At 38.2% G+C, this 25,994-nt stretch overlaps 1 protein-coding gene across 1 annotated transcript; it reads left to right on the top strand.

Annotated features, from left to right (window-relative positions):
- Window positions 1-21: 21 nt before the first annotated feature.
- DBF4 (DBF4 zinc finger) lies at window positions 22-15,657 on the top strand. Its single transcript, XM_010142806.1, has 12 exons — window positions 22-67; window positions 2,478-2,653; window positions 4,481-4,675; window positions 5,825-5,875; window positions 6,419-6,488; window positions 6,637-6,713; window positions 8,120-8,150; window positions 8,411-8,456; window positions 10,190-10,336; window positions 12,847-12,952; window positions 13,285-13,409; window positions 14,598-15,657. Exons 1-12 carry the CDS (start codon window positions 22-24, stop codon window positions 15,655-15,657), a joined length of 2,130 nt encoding a protein of 709 aa, XP_010141108.1.
- Window positions 15,658-25,994: the final 10,337 nt, after the last annotated feature.

The raw sequence follows: 25,994 nt of genomic DNA, 5'->3' as shown, positions 1-25,994 counted from the left end.
AGGATGTGACTCCGCGGGAAGATGAAACCGAGCACTGCAGAGGCCGCCGAAAAAGGAGCGCATCCCCGTAAGCGGCGGGTCGCGGGGGGTGGCCAAGGGGGGAACAGGGCAGGGAGCTGCCGCTCCCCGGATCGGAGCTCGCGGTACGGGGATTCGGGGCTCTCTCGCCGCCAGCGCGGTCGCTTTCCTGGCTCTCCTTGTGAGCCCCTGCAGTCAGCCTGGAGTGCTGCGTTTGGGCCTCTTGCCTGTAGCAGGCTAGCGGGAGAACACGCCTTGGGCCGACTTTCTTGGTGGTGGACAGTTTAAATAACCTTTGCACTGTTTGGAGAAGTGAACGTAAAGGTGTGTAGCTCAAAGGCAACTAGCTAGCTTGTTCTGTTTCACAAGATGTTTGCAGTGCAAAGAAGCTGGTAGCTGTGTTGAAATTCGCTAGGCCGCAGCCGTGCAAACTGCTCCACCCAGGCAGATACTTGCTGCTATCAGGAGTGTCCATGGAAGGCAGCTTAGGCCCAGGGTGTTAAAATGTAGTCACTTGAAGAGATACTTTCCTGTTACTGCAGTACTGCTAACTCACTCCGAACTTGTGATTTCCCCAAGAAGTTTAAAATTTGTTTTGTAGTATTAATTCCAGTATTTACTGTGTTACTTTTTGAGCTGCCGCAACCATAACAGGTGTGTGCTGGGTATAACATCATATTTGATCACTGATCATCTATGAAGTTTCAGTTGCATACCTCCATCTTTTTTGTATAGATTGTGAATCAGTTACACTATCCTAAGTCTCCCTGTTTTTCTATTTCTCTAATTATTTTGGTCATATAGATTCCACAAAGCTGACTGGTGTTTCTGCTTCACTTACGTGTTTTCATAATCATTATTTACAGAATCTTGCAGCATGAGTAGTGGTTCACTTTCCCATCTAAGATTTCAGAGAGGGAGGGAATACATAACAAGAGACTGTTTTGCTTGTTGGCTTTTTGTCTCCAGAAGAGGCCTGCTCACTTCCTGAGGCAGCCCTCATTGTCTCCTTTGAGCTTCTCCAGAATAGAAGCAGCTAGGAGCAGGGTGTCACTTCTGTGAGGAAGACACCATAAAAGTATGATGATCTTGGATTATTCTGTCTCTGTCATTGGTTGTAACTGGATACCTGTGGAAATGTGTAAGAACAGAGAAGTTATAATTACTTTCACCTAATAATATTCTAGTTTCCAGCGATGTTTGGCTACAGGGACTTCAGTTGCATGTCACTTCTGAATTTAGAAGCCCTCAAAGTGTTCTGCTTCCTTGTACTTGTGCAGCCTCCCCTAGAATTTGCATCTTAGTATTGAAAATAATCTTTGGCAGCAAGCTACAAAGGGTTGCCCTGTTGCATAAAGAATCAGTTCCTGTTTTTAATTTTGTACCTGACTGCCAGTTTAGTTTTGGGCCCCATAGCTCTTCTACTGGAGTAGCCTGTTCAGACATTCTCTGTATGTTCTTCTTGATTTTGTGTATCTGTATTCTTTTTCCCCTAAATAATTTGCTTTACAGACAAAGTTAAGTTACACAGTCATTCTTCATGCCTTTCATCATTCTTTTTACTCTTTTGCAGGCTGTGTTTAAGATGTAGCTGAGTCCTGCATTTATGAAGTGGCATAATTACCCGTTTTATTTTCTGGTTTTTAGCAATTTCTAGATTTTTTTTTGATTGCTTCTTATTATTGAGCTTATGTTCTCATAGTCCTCTACGACTCCAAGATTTCCATTGAGAAATGAGGCTGATTTCTCACACAGACTGAATTTTTTTTTTTTTCAGCTTTTTTAAATGTCTGGTCTAACAGTTAGGCCTGCGTGGACAGCTCTGTGTTGAGCATCAGGAACGTTCCTCGGCATAGCTTTATTGTTGTATGTGGTTTCTTTATTTTAGAGCAAAATTCACTGGGACAGAAAGCATGGTCATACCTGGAATGGTTCTGAACTTTAAGCTTAGTTTTCCTGCATTTCAGGTTGATGCTCAAGATTCAGCTAACTAGTATTTACTTTTGAATGGTTTTTTTTTTTAATGTTCCTTTGGGATGTTTCTTGTTTTAATACCTCTGTCAATCCTTTTTGTTTCAGGTGAATAAGAGCGACAGATTCTATTCTGAAATGGTGTTGTGATTCTCGGTGACTGTGCAAGTAGTGTATGTACTGTGGTACAGAGATAGTAAATACTTGCCAAACTGGGTGAAAAAATTGATGACATTGTGTACAACTGAAATACAAAGTCCATTTTAGGATATGATTCTAAGAAACTTCTAAGGTTCTATATGTGGTATTATTATTACTGTCTTGGTTTTCATACAATTAACATATATCTATTTTTTTAAACTCTTATAGCACATGGAAGCTTGCCTTGTCCATTTCCATAATTTAGGAGTTTTCCTTTTTGGAAAGAAAAAATAAACACAGTTCACAAAACACAATCCTGTTTAAATTCACTTTTCTTCTTGCAGCAGATGGAATGCAAGCAAAACCAGAAAAGATAAGATCTTCTCTGAAGAATGTGAAAAAAGATATAGGAAAACCAGAGAAACTGAAATATAAGCCACTCACTGGGAAAGTGTTTTACCTCGATATTCCATCAAATGTGATCTCTGAAAAAATAGGAAAGGACCTCAAAGAGCTAGGAGGGGTAAGTTAATAAGCAAAGACCTTAATGAAACTAGAAGAAAATCTGTGCATGTGGGATGTCTTTTCCACCTTCTTTGTGATGGCATTTTAAGATTATTTGTATTTTATATGTGACAGGATTTTATTTTTTTGTTTCTTGTAATGTTTAATACAAACAGCTTGTGAACAAATTCTTTTGTGGGTTTCTTGCTAGAAGCTCTCTGCCAATTGTAATAAAAGCAATGTTTATTATAAAAGTTTATTTTCACTTGATTATTTATTTGCTTAAAATTTTATCCCAATTTAGTAAGTTTAATTATTTGTGGTGATTATTTTTCCTGCTGCTGCTGACTATATTGACACTTTACATGTTACAACTAAAGTTGTTCAGCTGAACCTGAAAGAGATTAGAGGGGGGTTTTGCATATGCTTCCTAAAAGTGAGAAACTTCAGTAAATACTTCCTACGCAGAGTATGTAATGAGTATTTTTAAATACTCTTACTTAAGTCATAAATTTGTAAGCATATTAAATTTTTTCCCCCCTAATTCTCTCTTCTGTATGGAAAAAACACTTTGATACAAGCAAGTACAAGGTATCGCAGTAACATGCAAATGATGCAATTGCTTAGTCAAGTTTAAAGTTGATTATTTCAGATCAGCGTAGAGGAATCTTGGCAGCTCAAGTATTAAACACCCATAACCACAGAAGCAAAAGGAACCTGCTGAAATTCCAGCTATTCTGAATAGCTGTTCTGAATGTTGCTTTGGCAATACCTTTTTCACTCAGGGGAGTTCATAAACTGAGCAGTTTGTGAAATTGATGCTTGTAAGTGAAGATGCAGTCTGTTAGTGTTAAATGAGTGCATGCTATTTTCTGTCTTTCTAAAACAGAACTTTAGGAATTCATATGTGAAAGATAAGGTTACAGGTCAAAGACTGAAAAGGAAGGAGTTATGTGCCTGAATCTGAAGTGCCCAGTGTGCTCCAGATCAACTAACACATGCGTGTGTTACTTGTGTGGAGTGCACTCAAAAGTGCCTCTCTCTAGGTCCCAGTTCTGTAAGAGGTACATAGAGAACTTGCTGCCTGTCTGATTTTTCCATACTCAGCGGAGAATAGAAAAGTATTTTAAGCTACACAAACTAGCAGGAAATAACGAGGCAAACAGAGCTGGTAGTCATTCAACAGTTGGCAACACAAGACTGAAGGAGCAAAATGGAAAAGAATAAGAGCATAATCATATGTTTTATCTTGCTGAGTATGAAAATTTTATGAATCAACTGAAGTTTTGTACATTTTTGAGAAGTGTTATGAATACTGTAGGTGTGAAACATAACTATCCTGAAATTTTTCTTTTTCTGCTGGTTCTAAACTAAATGAATTTATGGCTTTGTGCTAACTGTAAATTACATTTGCATACACATACCTTTAAGTTTAGCTGAACACTTCTGTATAATTATTGTTACGTAAAATTCTATGAACTTTTGTTTTCCTTGAATTACTCTGTTATTTCTCAATGCAGTGTTTGAATCCTCCTATTTGGAAAGTATTACAGCTAGATAGTTAAAAGAATGGTAATAATTGAAACAAAAAGCAAAGCTCTTTTGATAGAGATTACAAAATTAAGACATTGAAATTAGAATTTTTGACTGGTAAGAAAAGTATTGACTTGACTACTACAGCTCAGTTGTCATCCAGATCTTTGGAAAGTATCATCTCATTAATTCAGTGGTTTTGAACTTAATTATTGTAGAAGTTTTGTCACTTTTCTTTAAAGTATACAATGTAAAATTGAGTTACTGATTTATTGTTCTGAAATAAGTACTTGCGTTATATCTTTCTGTTTAGAGAGTGGAGAGTTTTCTTAGTAAAGATATCAGCTATCTGGTGTCTAACAAAAAGGAAGCAAAATTTGCACCGACGCTTGGTCAGATTTCTCCTGTTCCTAGCCCAGAATCTGCACGTAATGGAGGAAATAGTTCATCTCATCCTAGCAACCGAAAAGATCAACATGATGGAAGTTCATTTAAGATAGTAGATACAGTAAGTTTCTGCAAATCGAGTACAATCTGTGGGATATGCTCTTACAATTTTTCTCCTATTTTGTTTCCTAGAGATGGCAACTGTTCCTTGGGTGAATAAAGGGGATTTTCCTGTTTTTTTGTAACAGGTCAAACATACTTTTAAACTAGTTCAAACTAGCTTGTTAAACTTAACTAAAGTTAATTAAGCAAAGTTTCAAAAATGAATTAAAAAAAAAAAGAAGCCTTTTCAGCAAATAAGCAGACTACGCTAGAATCTATTCTGATATGGTATGGCTGATGTGAACATTGACATTGTTATGTTTGACAGCTGGGCAGGCTTGCGACGGCAGCCAGTGGTTCGTGTCTCTTTAGCAACACAGCCTGTTAATATCTGGCTGCTGTGCTGGTGTTAATGCAGATATCTGCAGAAGCACTTTTTGGTAGTATTTCAAGGAAATAATTAAAATTGAACATTATGAATATTAACTTTTTCTGAGCCCTTTCTTAAAGGATCACATTGCAACAGTTGGTATCTGAATTTGTGCAGGTTTATGTGAAGTTTCTTACATGGAAAAGTCTTGCATCCTTTCAAAATGCAGTTGGAAACAATTAGCTGTACCGTATACATGGTATTCTTTAGAAACATGACCATGAGCCAGACTGGGCTGGTTGTTGCATTGCATAGGTGAGATCAATTAATTTTGCAAATAAACTGGATAGGTAAAGGCATTCTCATTGTGAACAAGCATACAGTGCAAAGGGGGATCCACTGATGATAGAAAAGGTGGGGATAAGACAGAGGCTATGAGGATATTCATGACTGTTAGCTTGATTTGGCACATGTCCAGCTGATGAAACCTCATCTTCTGCAATGTGCCACTGGCAGCTTATTCTTACCATCTGTGTTCCTCCAGCACTTACATTGCTTCAGCCGTTCAGTGACCTGCTTGGCTGAAAACGACTGTTTGTTAGGGTTGGGGTTTTTTTCTTCTGTATCAAACCTAACCTTGTGGGGAAGATTCGAATTAATGAAAAATAGCAGTATAGTAAACAAGAGGAGACTGTCATATATAAAATATGTATTTGTTAGCAACAATGTAAATTGTCTTACCTTTTGGTTTTTTTGAAATGAGTTCTAACTTTCTATAAATTTTCTGTTTTAATATAGGTACGTATGAGCAGAGGGAAATCCTTAGTTGAAAAAGCAATCAAAGAGCAGGTAAGCCAAGTAATTAACAAATTCACGCTTGAGAAACTTTGGTTTAGCTCTTCTAGGAAACAAGCAGTAGTAAGAGTGTTCTTAGTGGTCTAAGAGAGAAGTCCTCTGTGGAATGCTTAGGCAGAAGTTAAGGGATTGTCCTAAGTAGAACTGTCAGGTCATGCTTTCTGGGTACTTCCTGAAGAATTGAAAGTCTGTGGAGTCTCATGACCAGTATTACAGTCTATCAGGATTGCTAATATAGCTAGCCTTTGGGAGGTGCCTGTGAAGTTAAAGTAAATGTATAAATTCACTGTCTACAAGTCTTAGTTACTATCTAATGTGATAATAAAGAACAGTTTTAGCTTTATGAAAGGTTAAATATAATCTTTTCATGGTGAAGTGCTGAGACACGGAGATGGAAAAGTCAGTTGAGGAGAGTGATAGTCATTTGTCAAGAAGCAAAGCATCTAGGCTTTCATATTACATGTTGTTATATATTTGTAATTTTATGTAATCTATCATATGTTGCTTAAAATTATTAATATAATTTATTGTTTGCAGGACTTAATACCCTCTGGTAGTATACTATCCAATGCTTTGAGTTGGGGAGTGAAGGTACTTCATCTTGATGGTAAATATTTTTGTTTGATGAAGCCTAACTTGAACTGTAACATTCATTTTAATTATTGTTTTGTGGAACTGAAAATACTAAAAATGAGAAATTACTTCAAACATACAAAAATAAACTCAGCTGAGTTAATTCTCCATCTTTTTGCCAGATGTTAAGAATTACATTGAACAAAAGAAAAAGGAGCTCTACCTGATCAAAAGAGCAGGCAGTTCTTTTAAAGATGTGGTAAGTGGCTCTTTGCCGTTTGTGAAAATGCCATTTTTTTCATTAACTGAGAAAACGTAGGTGTACTAAATACGACCTTACAGCATTATTCAAAAAGAAATTCTGTAGTAGCATTGATCAAATAATGTGTAGACCTCTTGCAAAGGATACCAAAGAATCAGAAGTATTGAACTGTCTGAAATTTCCGTTTTGCCTGCCTCAAAAATAATTTTAAAATTGTAGCTTGGTTTTAGTATGATGTAAATGTGGTTAAGTAGCATTGTATATGTTTCCCTATGAGACAGTGATTAGAAACCCTTTCCTTTTGATGGACGATTTTGAAGAATCAGAGTTAACATTTCCTGAAGGAGCTGTCTCTAGGGAACCTGTGTCAGTTACTCAACTCTGCATCTTTTCTTTCCTAGTCTTTTAAAGAACTAGCATAAAACATCTTTGAGCTGTTCTGCCAATGAAGTGCATTTGGCAAGTGAAAATCCTGATTTCTCCAGATTATAGAGTATGATATAGTGAGACATTGAAACTCTTCTAGCTGCTCGTGCGCTGCATCTGTAGCTGCTCTGCAATTTAAATTAAACGCTTGAAGGTGTACAGTTATCTAATCTAGGCAAGGTTCTGTGATAAGTAAATGGAAACATACCATCTAGTATATGTAGTGTACTGCTGTGTTGTTTTGGAATGCGGTATTGGCTAATTATTGAGGCCATGTGAAATCCTCTGCTAGATCATCAGTGTGTGGGTGTTCATGGATAGCAGAGTAAGGTTTTTCTCCAAGTAGGATAAAATGTGAGTTTGTACCTTTACGAGAATCATTTACAGCTGACAGCTGATGCTTGAATATAGACTTTTCTCTTTCCTGAAGACAGAATACTGCTTTTAATTTTCATTACAAAAAAAGAAAACCACCTGACCAAAACAAACCTCTGTAAATTCATTCAAATGAGAATAATTTTTTTAATTGGAGGATGTTGCTATCCGCATTTTTTTGTGGCATTTTACAGATTGTAGTTACTTACCATTTATGAAGTGTTGTACAAATCTTATCAGTATTTAAGAATTGACTTGAAACCATGGCAGTCTGTTTTGGGGGAGGTGAGAGAACAAGTGAGTAAATCTACCTGTGAGGATTTTTTTTTGTTTGGTTCTGGATTTAGGAGAAATAAATTGCAACATCTCAAGGAGAACACTTCTTTTGCAGCATAGAAATAAATATTTCTCTGGGAGACACGTCACCACATTTCTGAAGTTCTAGTGAGCTTGGTTTTCTGCAGAATTTATCATGACTGTGTATGAAGTCATGATTAACATAGAAAGACCCTCATAACTTAAAATCAGCTACAGCTAAATCTTTAAGTAAAATGCAGAATAATATTCACAGGGATTTTATACCTTTTTTTTTTTTTTAATAGGGGAAACAAGTTACTGCTCAGAAGTCAAGAAGTAAGTATTTCAATATTTGTAGAGGGTTTTGTTTTGCTTTATTCTGAACGCTTAAAAACATACTGCAGTTCCAGTCTGGTCAAGTGTGCCGCTGTATTCTGATTCCTATGTCTAAGAAAAGCATGTAGAAATCAAGAGTTTGTCAAAACATGACATAATGAGTTCTAAAATGATGTGTGCTTGCTTATTCAGTTACAGAACTAACTTTCTGAATGAAGAAAAGTATTTGTCTTTTAATTTCCTTTCCCCCTCCCCTTGAGCAGGTAGACTGAAAAACCCATTTGTCAAAGTGGAAGATAGAAGTCGGTGAGTATTCTCTTTGTGTGTTCAGTAATGTGGTTCTCAAACTGAGTAATTCAGGAACATCCAGTATGCCTTGAGCAAGTGGCCTTTAGCTTTCAATTTCCTCTGACTTTTGATGCCAGGCATACTGTCCCCTTATAATAAGATACAAAATTTTCATCTCTGCATGCACTCGGTGTTTAGCCGTTGAATGAGACTGAGCAAGTAGTAGTACAGTAGGAAATATTTGCAATAGGTAATAGAAGTGGAAAGTTAGTATGTAGCTCCGGTTTGTAGATCATGAGAGTGGGTTCTTTGTGTTGCTTTCTGCCAAGGGCCATATGAATGGAAAGGAAACCTGGAAGTTGTGAACTTTGACACATTAGATCCAAATCCTGTATCCCGAAAAGCAAATCAGACTTTAGTCTACTAAATTCCAGTACTGTAGTCCCAACTTGGTAACATTAATCTCCTGCAGAAATTGTTTAGATGTAAGGAAAGGGAAGTTGTTACAGTTGAAATCATCCTTTAAAATTGGGTTCAATCATTTCTTTTTAAAAGAAAAAAAGCCCCAAACTACTAACATAATTTCAATATCCTCAGCATGAAATTAGCGTGAAATTTGATACTTTGAGCCTGTAAGATTTTCACATTTTTCTGGTCCTGTAATTGATCAGACCTGGTTGTGTAAGGAAATACCAGTTTGCCGGAAGTTGATAGAAAAATTAATTATAAAAAAGTGCAGTTCTGCACAGCATATTTTGAATCTTTAAATTCTTAACTGACTTCTGCTTTATGGTGATGTTGATAAGCTCCAAATTCTTTGACCTAATTTCTTTGACACTTTCCTGAATTAAAAAAAGGACTTCTAAACCTGGTCTTACACTGTAAGTTGGTGTAATAGAAATGAGGGACATGAGGACACAGTTCTAAGTACAGGAAGCTCATATGTAAATATGTGTGAATTCAACTTTTGAATGCAGCTGGGTACTAAATGTATGAAACACATTTAAATGTTTATGTAACATAAACAATGCTTTTTAACGTTTGCATGTTTATGTAACATAAGTAACAGTTCAGACACAGAACAGGATGCTTAGCTATCCCTATTACATTTTTCAGACTTGCTCTTTTTCTTCTGCCAGAGTAGCTTATAGTAATGTGGGGGGGAAAAAAAATCAGACTGAACTCTGGCATCAGCAATTCAGTCAGATGATTCAGTATGTGAACTTTTGGCATGCCCTATTTTAAATATTTTTAATATGTTGAGAGCACTGGTTGCTAGTTTTGGTATCTGAGTACAGTGTTGAACAAGAAGATTGTCTTTCTGGAAAATGAAAATGTCAGGTTTTATATTTTGAATGGTGAATTGATTAAAATTTGTCAGAAAAGGAAGAAAATTATAAAATGGAAAAAAAATTAACCCGTTCGATGTTAGGAACTGCTATAGCTACTTCTTAGGAACAGAGATGCACCATCTTTCAAATTGTTTTTAATTGGTTATCCAACTCTTAAGAATAAATAGGCATGAAAGCCATACCCCAGGGAATGCATAAAACATCTATAGAAACACAAGGCAAATAGATTTTGAGAAAGTACCAAGTTTACAGGAAGGAAGGAGGATATTTTTCCGCTTAGCGTTCTGTCTGTGTTACATGTGAAAGATAAATACTTTTTCAATATTTTTGACCTGATAGTAATTTGTGCTATCTGTTCTATTTCTAATGGTTTTAAGGCACTTGTTTTGTCTCATACAGCCAGTACCGACCATTTTATCTGCAGTTACCCAGTTTTCCAGTTCTGAACTACTGCGTTCCAAAACCATATAGTCCATTTGAGGTGGATAAGAAGCATCCTTCTGGTCAAAAGCAAACTCAGTCTAAGCAAAGGTTTGTTGAAAACTTGTTATTGAGGTGTGGGTAGAGGGAGGGGGTAGTTCTCTAAAATAATTCTGAAGTATCTGTTTTCTGAAATAATTGCTGTGCTTCTAGTTTTGTGTGGTATTTAATACTAATAGCCATGTCTCAGCTGATGTATTTGCTGCGCTATAACTGTTGGCGTCTGTCTATTCTTCTGTACCCTCTTTATCCTATCTTTAGTCCTTTTTTTGGACATACAGATGCATACACACAAAAATGCAGCCTTCTCCTATCACTGTGGGTCAGCATAAGATATTTTTTTCCTTTCTGCCACTGGTTTCTCCTTTGTCCTCATCTTGGATGCTATCCAGTCAGTATTTTACAGGAAGTGGATTTCTTCAGAATTTTTTTATATTTGCCAGTATAATGCTAAAGTAGGCAGTTAAATTTTTAAAACAGTGTTATTCAATCATAGTGCAAAATCGTTGTTGATACAGTCTAGTTTATCGATATCAGGCTCTGCAAATACTGCTTTTCATCTCTGAAGAGTAGAAGCAGATACTAACTGCCTAGTAGAATTGCAGTTGGTCTTAGAGCAAGTGTTTATATGGCATGTTTTGGCATTCAGGCTCTACTTGAACACTCCAGATGCAGTTAGAACTTTCAGTGAATTGATCTTATGATGTGAAACTGCTTAGGAGTCTTAGTTATCTGGGGTTTTTCGTGAAATCAAAGTATTGTTTTGAATTTTTTCTACCTAGCGTATCTGGAGTATTAATGATTCTTTCATTGACTTCTAAAATTGTTTCATGTAGAGACCAAAGATACTTAGGTGAAAGGTAGCTTTGCTATACATGTAATTTTCTGTCCATATCCTATACATGAACAGAACATACTTTTCTGTCCTGAGGGACTAAGGCTTACTTCAGTGTCGTACTTGTTTTCTTTATATAATAGCCTCTCCGTTATTCAGGTTCTGTCCAGTCTTCACCATTATTATTGTGTTGGAGGTTTTCTGCTGTTTTTGCCATGATGGGGTTTTTTTCTTAATTGCAATGCAATGCAAAAGCAAAACAACTATATAGTATAGCAGTAAGCTTTGCAATAAGGAATTTCTGATAGTGTCTCTTCAGAGGGGATTGGAAAGGCCCATTCTTTTTAAAGCACTAGAAAAAAAAAAACTTAAAAGCTAGTATTATTTTTATTTATGTGGATTAAGGAGTATATATTAAAAATTTCAGGGGTTAAGTTTGAACGAATATTTCTGTTTAATATGTTGGCACATGCCAAAGAGATACTTGGGTCATAATCAGCATGTAAATGTGAAGAATGTCAGTTCCAGGAGAGCGAAAGAGAAGGGCTCACTTGTTCTGTGTATGTGGGAGAAAAGCTTGATGAAGTAAAGTTGTCAGTTCTATTTGCTTCTGCTTTAGACAAGACCTGCAGACATGATTCAATCTTCAGACGACGCATTCTGTAGTTTATATCCTGCTTTGCTGGTTCTCTGTGATTTTTACAGTTCTAGTGTAATAGTAACAGTGCACAGTTAGAGCCTATGCTGTGGGACCCAACAAATGCTGGGGCAGGTGTTACCAGTTTAGACTTGTTGATTGAGAGAGATTATTAAAGACAGTCTGTTCTTGGTATGCTGAGCAATACATTGCTGTGCTTTGTAAGTAAAGAGATTTTTCAGGGCAGGTTTTTTGATGTAAGGCCTTGAACTTGCATCTATGCAGGTGCTTGGTAGAGTCTGTCAGAATGGATTTTGCCTAGGCAGAAGATGGCACTATTCCCCTGAATTAAACAGGAAGTAGAGATTGATGGTTTTGCTTTACCACTAGAGTATCATCCTTAGGTGGTTTAACAGTGAATAGCAGCAACCATAGCTCTCCCCAGGTGAGGATTCTGAAGGTCATGGAGAGCCATAGAAAATCCCTTTGTATTTTAGGCTCCAGGAAGAACATGAGGTTCATTTCGTCATATTTCCACTTAGCCTGTACCTACAAAAATGGTGAAATGGATTTGGACAGCATGTTGAAAACCTACATAAAACCAAAGAATGAGAGTTCATCTGTTAGATCAAGTGGTTTTGCTGCATATTTTCTTGACATCAGAAATTCTGTCACTTGATGCTGGAAAACTGTTTTTCTAGTGTTGATTTTATCAAACCTTTTATTAGCTCTGCACGGAGATTTGAATATATTCTTTGATTTGTCAAGTGAGTTTTTTTGGTTTAACAATTTTGCATTTTTATTCTGAGTCAGTGGTAGTAGTACACCTGTACTAACCTGGATGGTTTATGCTTGCATATAGTTCCACTGGGTCTGCCTGTCATCTTGCAGTAAATACTTTTTTAAATTAATGCATAATTTTTCTCTTTGTTTTTCGTGAGCATTGACTAATATAATATAAATTGTTTGAGGGAAACTGAAGGGTTTTTAAATTTTAAGTGAACAAGAATGAACATACTGTGAGAGGCAAGTGTGTTCTTGCCTCTCAGAGAGCTCAGCTCCACATTTTAAATTCATTAATACAAATTTTTTTTCTGTTAACAGAAAAAATAGTGACAAGGACTGTGGAACTCCTGTTCTGCTCCCTCAGGACAAAAGAAAGAGAGGATATTGTGAATGTTGCGGGAAGAAATATGAAGATCTGCAAACAGTATGTGAAATGTCAAGTATATGCTTTAATACAGTCATATTTCTTAAGTGTGGTATCAACAGTGGCTGCTTCTTACTAGGTAAATGTATTTTTTTGTCTTAAAAGATTTTCTGAATGTATCTCCTGAAAAGCAGCAAGTGGGTATTTTTTTCTTCTTGTAGAGTAGGATTTAATTCTTGATTGGTGCTTCTGTGTATGATCACTGAAGGTGCTAGTACTTCATGTCTCAGATACTAGTAATAAATTAATATTTACTTTCTGCTCCATATCATACTCTTGACTTGTATATTCATATCTATAGTATTAGTTTCAAGATTTTTCTTTAATTCCAGCATCTTGAAAGTGAACAGCATCGAAATTTTGCACAAAGCACACAGTATCAAGTTGTCGATGATATAATCTCAAAGTTTGTTTATGAATTTGTTGAATACAAAGATGATGCAAAAAAAGTAAAAAGGTAAGTTACACATTCTAAATTGTAAAGACTCTGTGAGTTAAGACATTGAACACAAGGTACATAAAGTTCTGAAATTCTGGATCTGGTACAGAATCAATTCATACTTTTCAGTCTGAAATAAATCACTGAAATTTGCAATGCAGTTGTACCTGGCAAATCAGTTCAATAAAGCAGAAATTAGAGAGGAAAAAAAAAAGTGCAAATGGCATCACAGGAAAATGAGGCTGAAAGGAATTGCCAAAAGTCCTACCTGTCCTCAGCTTCAGAAAAGCAAGATCAACTGTACTCACACACCTAATGGAAGGACTGCAATGTTTGGACATCTTGCTCTAAACGCTTTGTCATTTTTAGTAGCCTAAAACCAATAAATTATATCCTCCACTGTCAACCTGATTTCTCCCAGTGGAAAAACTTTTCCTAGTCTACTCTAGATCTTCCTCTCTATATCTAAGCCTCTTACCCTATGTCTTGCCTGTTCTGGGCAAAGAAAGCAGATTTTCCTTTTTTTGTAACTCAAAAGCTTAAATGAGCGAGAAAGACTTCTTGCATATCTTGGACTGTAGGGAGCAATGTCTTCAATGCATGAACAGTAATTCAATTCAAGATTGCTCTGATTTTTTGCAGATGACTTGGGAATGAAGGAATAACTTCCTAATTTTTTTTTTTTTAAATACTGAAGGAAATAGAGATACTCATTGAAATCAAAGGAAACACAAAATAGAGTCAGATAATTGATAGCCTAATGGAGACAAGCCTTTAGTCCTTTTGAGATTTGAAAATATGTTTATAATACCATGTCAAGAAAATCATATATAATTATGCCAATTTTGTGTGTATATATCATAAAATATTTGTAATTATTTATAGTCATTGTATTACATTCAGTAACATCTTTTGCTCTTAATACAGCTGCAATTTGAGATTTTCTGAAATACTAGACTATTTCATATAGTTTTAAAATAATTTTGTGAGCTGTAGAAGTCTATAAGAAAGCATAAAATTAAAATCCGAGGCACTCTGTTCCTGTAGAAATAGTGTGTTGCTACCCTAAATGTATCTTTCCTTTAAAAGTAAGAACAAAATTTGCTTTGTCAGTTTGGTTGCTTTTGTAGAATCAGTTGCATATGGAGTTGTATTACTCATGTTTTTTCAGGTGTTTGTTAATAATTTCTAACAATTTTGTTTTAGGACAAAATGCAGCATAGGATATTTTTCTCCTCTTATTGGAAAGATAACTAGACCAGATGAGCTGAGAGAACGACTGAAAAAGCAATGTATTTCACTGCAAAGTTACTCATGGAAGGGTACGGCAATGCGGACACTCAAACTGGATCGCCAGCCTGTGGAAGTACAACCAAATTCTGTGCCAATTCCTACCCCTGTTTCTGGATCTGTCCATTCCGTTCTTTGTTGTCACCCTTCACAACCTTCAGAACTAAGAAGTAAGTTCAGTAATGATGAAAATATTAAAACTGATTGTTCCTGTGCTGCAAACTTAAGAGAGACTGCTGTGTCATCAAATTTCATACAACCACCCCCTCAGAAAGATGACAGTGCATACACAGAGAGCTCTCGAGCTTACGAGCCATCCAATAAAGAAATACTGGAACCAGAAGTAAATAAAAAGAACTCATGGTGTTTGCAGGAAGGCATGTATACTTTATATTCTCATTCTCAATTGGCAGATTTTAGTGAAAAAGACAGAAACCTACCACAGCCAAAGCGAAAATTAAATAATGCACTAGTTCTACCAGCAAAGTGTTTCAAAAAAACAGATGCCAATCCTACATTTGTCAAGAAACATCGTGACTTATGTGATAATCATCAACAGATGCAGCACAAAGTAGTTCTGGAGGCTGAGTTATGTGATTCTGCTATAAACAAAGAACTTAATGCATCCGCTGCCAGCGCTGCACGTAGTTCACCATCTGGAAAGCTGCACAGAAGAGTGAAGCTTTACTTGGGAAGAAATAAAAGAGAAACCCAGAAACAGAGCATGGAGTTGTGTGTGAAGTATACAGGGGGACTGTCTGCTTCTGAGGAGAAGAGAAGTTCTTGTAGCTCACCAGTCCAGGCCCTACTGGAATTATTTCAGACAAGTGAAAGAAACTCAGAATTTGGAGGTTTTTCAGGTTACACTGAGAACAAAGGTTCAACTAGCATAAAAGATATATGGGAAGGGCAGAATACAAATGTTATGTGGTCATTATTTTCCTCTTCATCCTCATCCCCATTTGTTGGATTTTAATGCTGCTTTATTTAATGATTTTCAAATAAACTTGTGAACTTAAGATTTTATTCATGGAGACTTTAATTGCTGTATTATACGTACAGATGGTTTGGTTTTCAAGTTTTTTAATGCAAGAACTTCAGTATATGTAAATACGAAAAATAAAACTTAAGTTTTGTTTTGTTTTCTTAAAAGGTACTGCTTTTATGTACTGCTTATACTGCTTGATCCCAGCTAGTAAAAGGCTCTGACCCCAGATTTGGGGTTTAATTAATTGCTAGACAAAACCAGTAAGCGTGATGTAGCTGCATTTGGATAAAATAATTTGTGTGGTATGTTCTAAATAACCACATTATAAATGACTGGCTGTTCCATTGTAAATAAGGCAGTCCATTACTTAAGGATTACTAATGTTTTCTGGAGAATTGGTTACTTCCCTTCTTAGTCCTGCTGGTACCTAATTAGGGAATGCAGAAAATCCCACTTGCTTTACTAATATTTCTTCTGCTGAAATTGCGTCAGGGAACCTACATAATTGCAAAGAAATAGGCTTAGGAAAGCATGTATTATATTTTTTGGTTACTCTGTAATTTTTAGACTAAAACTAGCTGTATTGTGTATTTCAGCCAATAGGAAAGCAGTAGATGTATACTTTAATTTTTCTTTAAAAAAAAAATACACCATAACAACAGAACAGCAACAACAACAACAACAACAACAAAATATCCAATAGATTTCTGCTTGACTCAGGTCATTTGTTTGATTTATTTTCTTGCAGAGTAGCCAGACTGTCTGACTACCTTACTCAGGGGCATGGTGAAAGACAGCAGTGAGGATTGGGAAGACTTTTTTTAATACTGAAATCCTTACCAGAGCTGATCTCTTTCAGAATTTCCGTATCTGTATATCAGTGCAGGCATGGGTATGGAATTATAGGTGGTAATTGCAAAGCTTTATTAATAGATGTAAGTGCCTTAAAGTCATATAAGACATTTAAGCCAGCAGAAGTTACTCATTAATTTTTGTGTAAATTGCTTGTTTGTGGTTTTATGTCTTGCCCATTTAATATTCTCAAACGTACTCTGCAGCGTTCTTACAGTTGGGGCTGCTTGCATTTGCTGCATACTATTGTCTGTCCTTTATAGAATATTTTCTATGAAGGGTAGGTAAGGTTTCTTGATGTGCAGGAATGGGTGAGGAAAATGCCATGAAATTATTTTCCTTTAAGGAGTGTGTGAATTGGAAGCTTAATGGTGAAAATAGCTGCTTAGGGCATTGCTGTCGTTGTAAAGGGGTCGTTCCTTATTCCACTATTCACATAATTGCCTCTGCAGTCTGGTAAGGACTGCTTTTGGTCTCCCATCTTACTGGTCACTTCTGGGTTGATTTACAGAGTCTTCTGATCCGGATTCATGTTAAAAAAATTATATGGAAAGCCATTACAGAAACAAGGCAGTTGATCTTGAATACGTATGTGTGTGTATATATATTGCCTGTAATTTAGCAATATGTAGTGGTTTAGGAATGGGGCTTTGAGGTAGAACATTGAAGCAAATAATTTTTCTTCACTGTGAGCGACACTTTAATGACAGATTTGATGAATGCAATCTATTTTAGCAACAAGTGTTTGTCCATTTTTCTTCTCTTTAGAGCGTTTTGTTTGGGTCTGGGGTTTGGTTCTTTTTCACTTTTGATGCAATACTAAAGTAAAGTCTAAGAAAAACTTGCACTTTTTGCTAACACATTGTAACAGTCTGTCAGTAGGTATCTTGCAGACATTTTCCCTCCTCCCATCCCTGAGACACATGTTCTTGATGCAGTGACCTCCATCCAACTGGAATGTATAGGCATGGTTATTTATGTACGTGAAGATTATTGCAATAGTTAAATATTATTTAAGAGGAGGCTTTAGAATCTTAAGAGATTTGTCATTAGAGTGTGAAGACTACTCATTGTAATGCTAGGAGCGTCACTGCTGCTGGTTGTAAAAAGCCCTTTTAGTCATGATGCAGATGTTGTGTACAGATGATGAGGCACATCAGTACGTGCTAAGAGTCCCCTTTGTATGTACCATGTTCAGATGGCATCACAAGCCCCAGGAAACCTATTAACTATTTCTAAAACAGATTTTTTTCAGCATGTGTGTGATTTTCATGCATTTATTATCTTTCAAGCTTGTTTTTTTTAAAAAAACAGTTTTTACAAACATTGAAAGGGAATTATGTTACTATTGGAAATAAAGCCCTAGATGTGGAAGGCTGTTTATTAGAACATTTGTCCCTCTCTGCATTTCTCCCAGGAAACAGAATGAGTATTTTCAAAATATGTGTCAGGGGTTCTGAGAAGTGTTGAACACTTCAGACAAACATTACCACAAGTACCTCCACAGCCACTAGAATAAAGGTTTGGCATTGGAAGTGTTTCATCTTGTCAGTCAAGGTTGTACAACTTTGTGGTAATTATATAGTATGTAATTAGAGTTTGAACTCTTTCCTCATAGGCACATGAATATCATCTAATGCACTTCACTGATTGTCTTGCTTTCTGTCAGTTTGAGAAGCTGCTGTAGGTATTTTTTTATATTCTATTCAAAAACTGTTGTTAATATACTAATGGTTGCTTCCTTTATGTGATGGTTAGAGAAACTTGAAGCTATATTCCCAGGGTGTCTGCAGTGTTCAAAATTTTAATGAAGCGCTCAAACCTTTAGTGTTACAAAAAAGTGAAAGCTTTAACATTCGTGTAGAACAGGTACTACAGTTTAAACCTTGGTTTTTAAAAAATGCCCTAGACTCTTACGTTATAGAAATACTCTCATTTAAGTGATTTTCCCGTGGCCCAATGACCACTACTGTTTCTTTCTCATAGGTGTGGCAAGCGCATTTCAGGGGATGCAGAATATATTAGCATAATCTTTCAAATGTTGAGGTAAAAGATGTGTGCATGCACACACATGTCCTGCTCCTGAAAGCCCGTGCAGACACTACACTGGTTTGGTATTTCACTGTAACAGGGAGTTGTAACTGACCTATTCAAACTCACTTTGTTTCATTACTATGAGATAAAGCAAAATGATTTTCAGTAAAGACTTTTAAAATGGAAACTGTTGCTACACAATGCAAAGTTGAGACTATCATAACGACATCAGAAGACATAGGCGTGTTGAATGCTTTAGAAGTAAAGCATTAGAAGAAAGTGTTTTACTTTGGTTACACCTACACCAAGTTTGGTTTGGCATCTTTGCAGTGGATCGCAAGCAGTCACTGCATGTAACTTTGCTCCGGAGTATGTATTTATCTGGAACAGAAATGTTTGTCTTCAGGGAAGTCTGTAGTGTGGCTGAGAAGGCAGTTGCCAAGAATAGGGAATGCTTCTGTTAACGGTGTATGGGTGTACACAGACTCATAGAATGGTTGGGTTGGAAGGGATGTTCAAAGGTCATCTAGTCCAACCTCCCTGCAGTAAGCAAGGACATCTTTAACTTGATGAGGTTGCTCAGAGCCCCACCAACCTGACCTTGAATGTTTCCAGGGATGGGGCATCTACCATCTTTCTGGGCAACATATAGATACCCGTATGGATGTATGGTGATAGTGGGGATTAGTAACTCCAAAACCACGTGCACATAAGGAAGCTCTTCAGGAATTTCTGAGTTTCATGCACTCTGGTAAGCCCTACACAGCAGCAGGATCTTCAAGCAGTAATCTCTTGCTCAACCTGTGACTACAGGAAACTTGACAGAAAGTGGCAGGTAGGTGACTGGAAAGCTGGCCTTACGCTTTGGAGGTGGGGGAAGGGTAGAACTGGAGGAGCACTGAGCATATTGACATGTCTTCTGTCCTTCCCGAGTTGCCAGTGTGCATTGAGGTGATCGCATCTATGTTCCACCTCAAGCTTGCAACAAAAGGACACTTCAGTAATCCATTCACACTATTGTTCTGTTATCTTCCAGCCTATGTGGCTGCAAGGCATATGACTTAGATGCACGTGGGATGTGTGTGCACATGCCTTCAACCTGTGCTCTATAGAGCCTCAGTGCTGAAGGACTCGGCTGGTGTAGCTGGTACTGGTACCTATGGAACTCTTGTGGCAGTCTCGTGACTGCAGGAATGATGAAAAAATGGCAGCTGGTTTATCTGATGGAGTTGCAGTGGGGCAGGTGGAGATGGGGTGAAAATATGAATCCTCAGGTGCTCCCCAGTTGAGAATCTTTGTGAGCAATGTGGTCCGCATGACTTACAGGCCGTTGGCTGATAAGCACCAAGGGCTGGTAAAGGCTGCCCACGCCAGAGTCTTTGGTCATAGTTAATAGTTCATACCATAGTAGCATCAAGTCCCAGTGTATCGGACTATAACTAAAGGTGGAAATCACTTCCTTGCCCTAGTTTCATTCTGTAGATGCTCCATATCTGAGATTTTAGAGATGTGCAATTAGATTAGATTAAGAATTATGGGAAAATCCTGGAGTAGGAAGGGTGAAATAAAACAAACATGAACAACTGTTCATATCCTTCCTGGGTCATTTAAGTAATTTGGATATTAATTGCACCACAGCAGGAGGAGTCCCCTTCTCTTTTTTCGTCTTTCATCTTATTTTTAAAAAATAATCTGTTTTCTTTCAAGTGCTTAGTGTCAGTCAAATTTAGCTGTAGTGTATGTGTATGCCTCTAATCTCCACTCCTGAGGACAAGTGAGGGGAAGTTTTAGCAGCTAATTGATCCAGAGCAATTGTACAGCTTATTTACACAGGTGCACTTACACCTGCAGTATGCAGGTGGACTAGAAATGGAGTGCCAAAATTTATTACTTAGCTTACCTAGTCCTCTGGACCATGTAAGGAGATTTTTTTTTAATGTGATCAAGTGCAGGTGTGAGTAAAGGTAAATAAATAAATGCTGAGCATCCCAGATATAGCACCATAAAAAGATCTGGGATGCAAAGCAGGTGTTTGGGTGGAGTCCAACCCCATTTGGGATAAAGCAGCTGTAGATTTGGGTAGCTGTCAGACTTTTTTTTTTTTCAGTTGAGGGAGATCTCACTTCAAGATTCAGAGTCTCAAATATTCTCTGAGCATGTTGATTGCTGGGCTTTAGAATCCAGGCTTTCTCTGCAACCTTCAGAACAGTTTTGCAACACGGTACTGTGGTGGAATAGAGATGGAGAGCCACACCGTCGAAGTCAATTGCCAGTTGTGGTAGTCACTTCTGTGGGTCAAACCACCAGGCAGAGCAGGAATTTGGATGTAGGCACTCCAGCAGATGTCACATGGCATTCATCTTTCAGGTACAAGGTCGGCAAGCCTGTAGTTGAACCTTGGAAACAGAAAGGGTTTTCTGGTTCCAGAAAGATGTGTGAACCTTGTTCTGTATCTTGCATTCAGGCTGGTCTAGCTGAGTAGCTATTTAATTTGTTTCAGAGCACAATTATAACAACTAATTTCTCTGACATGCTATAAGGGTTACTACAGAAGATCTATCCTGGAGGCTTCTAAGTGAATGCAAGTTTTGTATGTTGTAAAACACACATGAGATGTCTCAATGTGTTTTACTTTATGGGTGCCCTGCCTTTCAGACCATTTGCTGCCAAGCCAAATAATTTTTTTTATTTAATAAATAAAAACCTTAGCTTTCTTTTTCAACAAATTTTTGAGAAACTGCTAATACTAAACCATACTTGTAGTTACCCAAGCCAATCTTCTAATCCCAAGAGTTGCAAGCAGGAGTCACAAGAAGTGCAAAAAGGGTCCTATGCAATGACAAGATGGGGTAAAACACCCAACCAAAAAATCATATTCGTAAACTTGCAATAAAAACTGGACCAAAATGATGTGCTGAATGATCCAAATGGCTGTTCGTTCCTGCAGGTCTGGGTGTTCTCTCAGTCCATGAGAATGTCCTGTCCCTCTTGATGCTGAGAGTTTTGAAAATTTTCATTAACAATCCAAATAAAGACTTCAATGGTCTAATTACTTGTTGAATTAAAGCATGTTTCTTCTCACCAGCTTTGCATTTACTAGGGTTTAGTTCCATTGACTGTCCTCTTATTCTCACCATGCTGCTGAGAAAACAGAAGGCACTAGCTTATTTTCCTATACCACTTACATCTTGCTGTGTTCTTGTTTGTTCATTACTGTGCTGAACAACCCTGATCTATCTGGTCTCTGTCACTGTCTTTCTCTCTCTCAACCTTGGAATGGCTGGTGCGGTTCTCCAGACCAGGCTGTACCACCAATCTAACATCAAATTGGATTCTATGTGATGTGCTTTATGTTTAGATTACATTAGCATGTATTTCCACTTTTGAGGTCATAATTAATGCTCTGAACTAAATAACCAGCAAAGTCAAATGTTTTTTATGTACATTAGTTGAAAAATCACTGCTGTAAATGTACAATCATGCAGTCAAAAGGCACTTTTGACTGTATCTGGACGTGTACCGATTCAAGAAAATTTAATTAAGCATGTATTTGGAACATTAATGTGTTTGTCACACGGAAACATTATGGCAGTACACCTATGGTAATGGGTGGCCAGATAAATAGAGACAATTACAAAATATTCATAGATCTGCCTTTTATCAGGAAAAAGTCTTTATTATGTTTTTTATAAACTTAACTCACGGTTGAATATCGACCACTGAGAATGCGTTTGTTAAAAAGTGCCTTAGATTTCAGTTATGTTCTACTGTATTTTATATTTGAGAAAACAGAAGTTGCTGTGTGTGGGGAGAACACAGTATTAAGTTGCTGTGATGTTCTGTAATTGGAGTCAGTGTCATTTCTCTGTCGTGTATGCATACACAAGGCTCCATTACAAAGCAAAAAATTTAATTCTTATGTAAAATATAAAAATACAAATCACTTTCTGCAGGTTTTTTAGCATTTAAAAATGTGTTACTCTTTCAGCAGTAGGCTAATTTCTTCAGAACTTTAGGTAGTTTAAAATAGTAAATCATGATTGCAGTCATTACAACGCTACTTATTGTAGTGATTATAGTAAAGCCTAAGTTGTACGATGGGGAGCTTCCAACCTAAACCTCCCCTGGTGCAACTTGAGGCCATTTCCTCTCGTGTTATCACTTGTTACTTGGGAGAAGAGACTGACCCCCACCTCACTGCAACCTCCTCTCAGGGAGTTGTGGAGAGGGATAAAGTCTCTTCTCCAGGCTAAACAAACCCAGTTCCCTCAGCCACATCTCACAGGACTTGTGCTCTAGTCCCTTCACCAGCTTTGTTGCCCTTCTCAGGACATGCTCCAGCACCTCAATGTTATTCCTGCAGTGAGGGACCCAAAACTGGACACAGTATTCAAGGTGCAGCCTCACCAGGGCCGAGTACAGGTGGACAATCACTTCCCTGCTCCTGCTGGCCACACTGTTGCTGATACAAGCCAGGATGCCATTGGGCACACTGCTGGCTCATATTCAGCTGGCCGTTGACCAGCACTTTCCAGCCACTCTTCCCCTCTTCTTCTGTAGCATTGCAGGGTCTGGCACTTGCAACATGGTGAAAGGTCTTGAGGGCAGGACTCATGAGGAGTGACTGAGGTCACTTGCTTTGTTCAGCTTAGAGAAGGGAAGGCTGAGGGGTGACTTCATTTCAGTCTACAGCCTCCTTAAGGTGGGCATTGGAGGGAGAGGTGCTGATCTCCTCTCTCTGGTGACCAGTAATAGGACACGAGGAAGTGGTAGGAAGCTGTGTCAGGGGAAGTTCAGATTAGACATCAGGAAAACGTTCTTCACTGAGAGGGTGGTTTGTCACTGGAACAGACTGCTTAGGGAAGTGGTCACAGCATCATGCCTGTCAGAATTCAAGGAGCATCTGGATTACATGCTTAGTCCTGTAGTTTTAGGCAGTCCTGTGAGAAGCCTGGAAGTTGGACTTGATGATCCTTATGGGTCCCTTCCAATGTGAGATATTTTATGATTCTATGATTTGCTGGAAGAAGAAAAAAATCTTCCCCTGATGCGAAAGATCTTGTTGCTCAGAGGTGAACTGTCTGCCACAGTCCCGAGCAATGTCAAGGAGCTTCCAGTGAAGTAAGACTAGGAAGTGAATATCGATGTTGTTTGTCTGATTTCCCAAACAAACCTGGAAAAGCCATAAATGAATTATTATTTCTCTGAAGGATTAAGCCAGTCAGATCATCCATTTCTAATCACTGTGTACAATAAAAGGGATCTACAGACATCCAGATCAGGATTTCCTTCATCATGAATTATATCCTCTTTTGAATTAATCTTCAGTATTTACCATGGATGTATCTTCCTAGACAAACAGTAGAAGGTTATAAACAAGAGAGCTTTGCAAGGAGAGGGACATAATAATGTTTCCAGCTTTGTTTTGGCTAATCACTTCTAGCACACATACTTTAAAATGCCTGTATCTTTGTATTAGTTCGCTGTATTTCTAGGAAAAAAAAAAAGCTTTAAAAATATTCTTAAAATTAGTGAAGGGTTTGCCCAAAATAGAGTTGGCATACTGTAAAAGTGCTGTATTTATGAAGCTGCTCTCATATCTCACCGCATCCCCTGAGCCCACAGACTGGACAAAACTTCAGATTTGTAGTCTTTAGCTTAAAGCAGCCATGCCTTGGCTGGTGCTGAGTTGGTGAACATTCTGTGTGTGATATTGTCACCAACCCCAGACAATGGTAATGGCAAGATAAAAGAAGAAATATATGATATATTGATCCAGGAAATTACTATATAACTGTGCTGTGTATCTACTGCATAACTGGTGTAATATATACCCAACGTCATAAATTCTCACAGAAATACAGACAGAAGCAGGTGTGGAACAGGGTGTCAGTGGGAACAGTTTGGTCTGTGATAACTGTAGAGTTTGGCTGCAGCCTGAAATGTTAAGATTTATTACTTTTGAAAAAAGATTGAAACATCGTAATATAACACTGATTTTTCCTTCTATAAATACCACTTTCTCATTTTCTTTACCTACCCCAGTTGTGGTCCTTTTGAAACCCTACAGCAGAGTTTTGTAAGCGAATTGTGTGCTGTTTCAGCAGCTTCTTTAGGATTTAATAGGTACTTTGAAGTAATATTCCATCTCGCCTGTAATGTATGACTGCAGAGTAAGAAGCACAGAATTTACTAGCTACTTTCTCCTCAAAGCTCATATATGTATTTCCAGATGCAAAACCATGCTCTTAAAGTGCCTGTCTTGCTCTCATCCCAAGCTTGTTCAAGTATCATTTTGTCTGTTTTTGTATCGTGGAAACAAACTGTGAGAAAGTGAATTTCCACCATCTCTAATTACTTACCTTAATAAGATGGTCTGTGTAAGTAAGGTACAACCTACAGAAGAATCAGGCTGTCAGCCTTGACCTTCCCCAGCGGGTGGCTCACCAAAGGAGGCAGGCAGCTGTGCCAGGAGAGCGGTCTCTCCCGTGGGGGAGCACAAGGAAGGCAGCCTGGTGGGTTGAAATGCTCCCGACAGCAGGAACGGAGGTGTCAGGTGTCCTGGCTATCGCCAGTGCAAGCAATGCAATTAATATTGACCTGTAAAATGGTTTTTATGAAAACAGGTTTTTTGTTGTTGTTCTTCTAATCTTCCAGACTACAACGAGCAGCAGCTTTCAGTGCCGTTTACTGTCATGCCACCTCCTCCCTTACTATATGCTTACACTGGCATAAACCTTGCAGTGGGTAGTTTGACCTCGGATTCTCTTGCCTGGGTCGGTATTGAACTGCATCTGCCACCGTGCTGCTCTGACATCCCTCTTCCTCCCGACTCACCTTAACTGTGTGCCATGACAGTCCTTCCTATTGCCACTGCGGAACACGGTGGGGGAAGGGGTGCCTTAGACAATTGCCGCTCTTGTCCTATTTTCAAAAAGAAATGTAGTTAAAAAGGTGATACAGAGCGCTGACAGGCAGTACCGCTGCCCGCGGCCTCCCGGTAGGTGGGGGTGTAGAATTGGGTTGCAGATGCACCCAGCGCTCTGCCGAGGGAGCATAATCTCCGGGTTTCGGGGAACGGACGTCGTGGACTCCTCGACACTCCCGCCTCTTGCTTTGGCCTTCCTTTTGCCTCTTGCTTGGCTCAGGAGAGCACGTTGTCACTCGAAGTTATTCTGCTTCGTAATCCTTTTCAACTCTCAGTATGAGCCCAGTGGAGAAAACGGGGAGGGAGTGGAAATTTAAGAAAGGAGGAAAAAAGGTCACAGAGAAGGAAATGGAGGTTTGCTCTCAAAAGGTGCACGTAAGGGAGAAAAAAGGGGCTGGCGGCAGAAGCCCATCAGAGGAGGGGCGGGGGGCACTACGAGCAGGTACGGAGGGAAGGAAAACTCCGGCCGTCTCCCCAGAGGGCCCCCGCCTTCACCCGGCAGGACGGGCTG

The sequence above is a fragment of the Buceros rhinoceros genome, unplaced genomic scaffold (genome assembly GCF_000710305.1).
Source record: "Buceros rhinoceros silvestris isolate BGI_N320 unplaced genomic scaffold, ASM71030v1 scaffold14170, whole genome shotgun sequence".
In the NCBI taxonomy this organism is placed as follows: domain Eukaryota; kingdom Metazoa; phylum Chordata; class Aves; order Bucerotiformes; family Bucerotidae; genus Buceros; species Buceros rhinoceros.
Note: the sequence above shows the minus strand (reverse complement) of the source record. Positions and strands in the feature narration are given on the sequence as shown.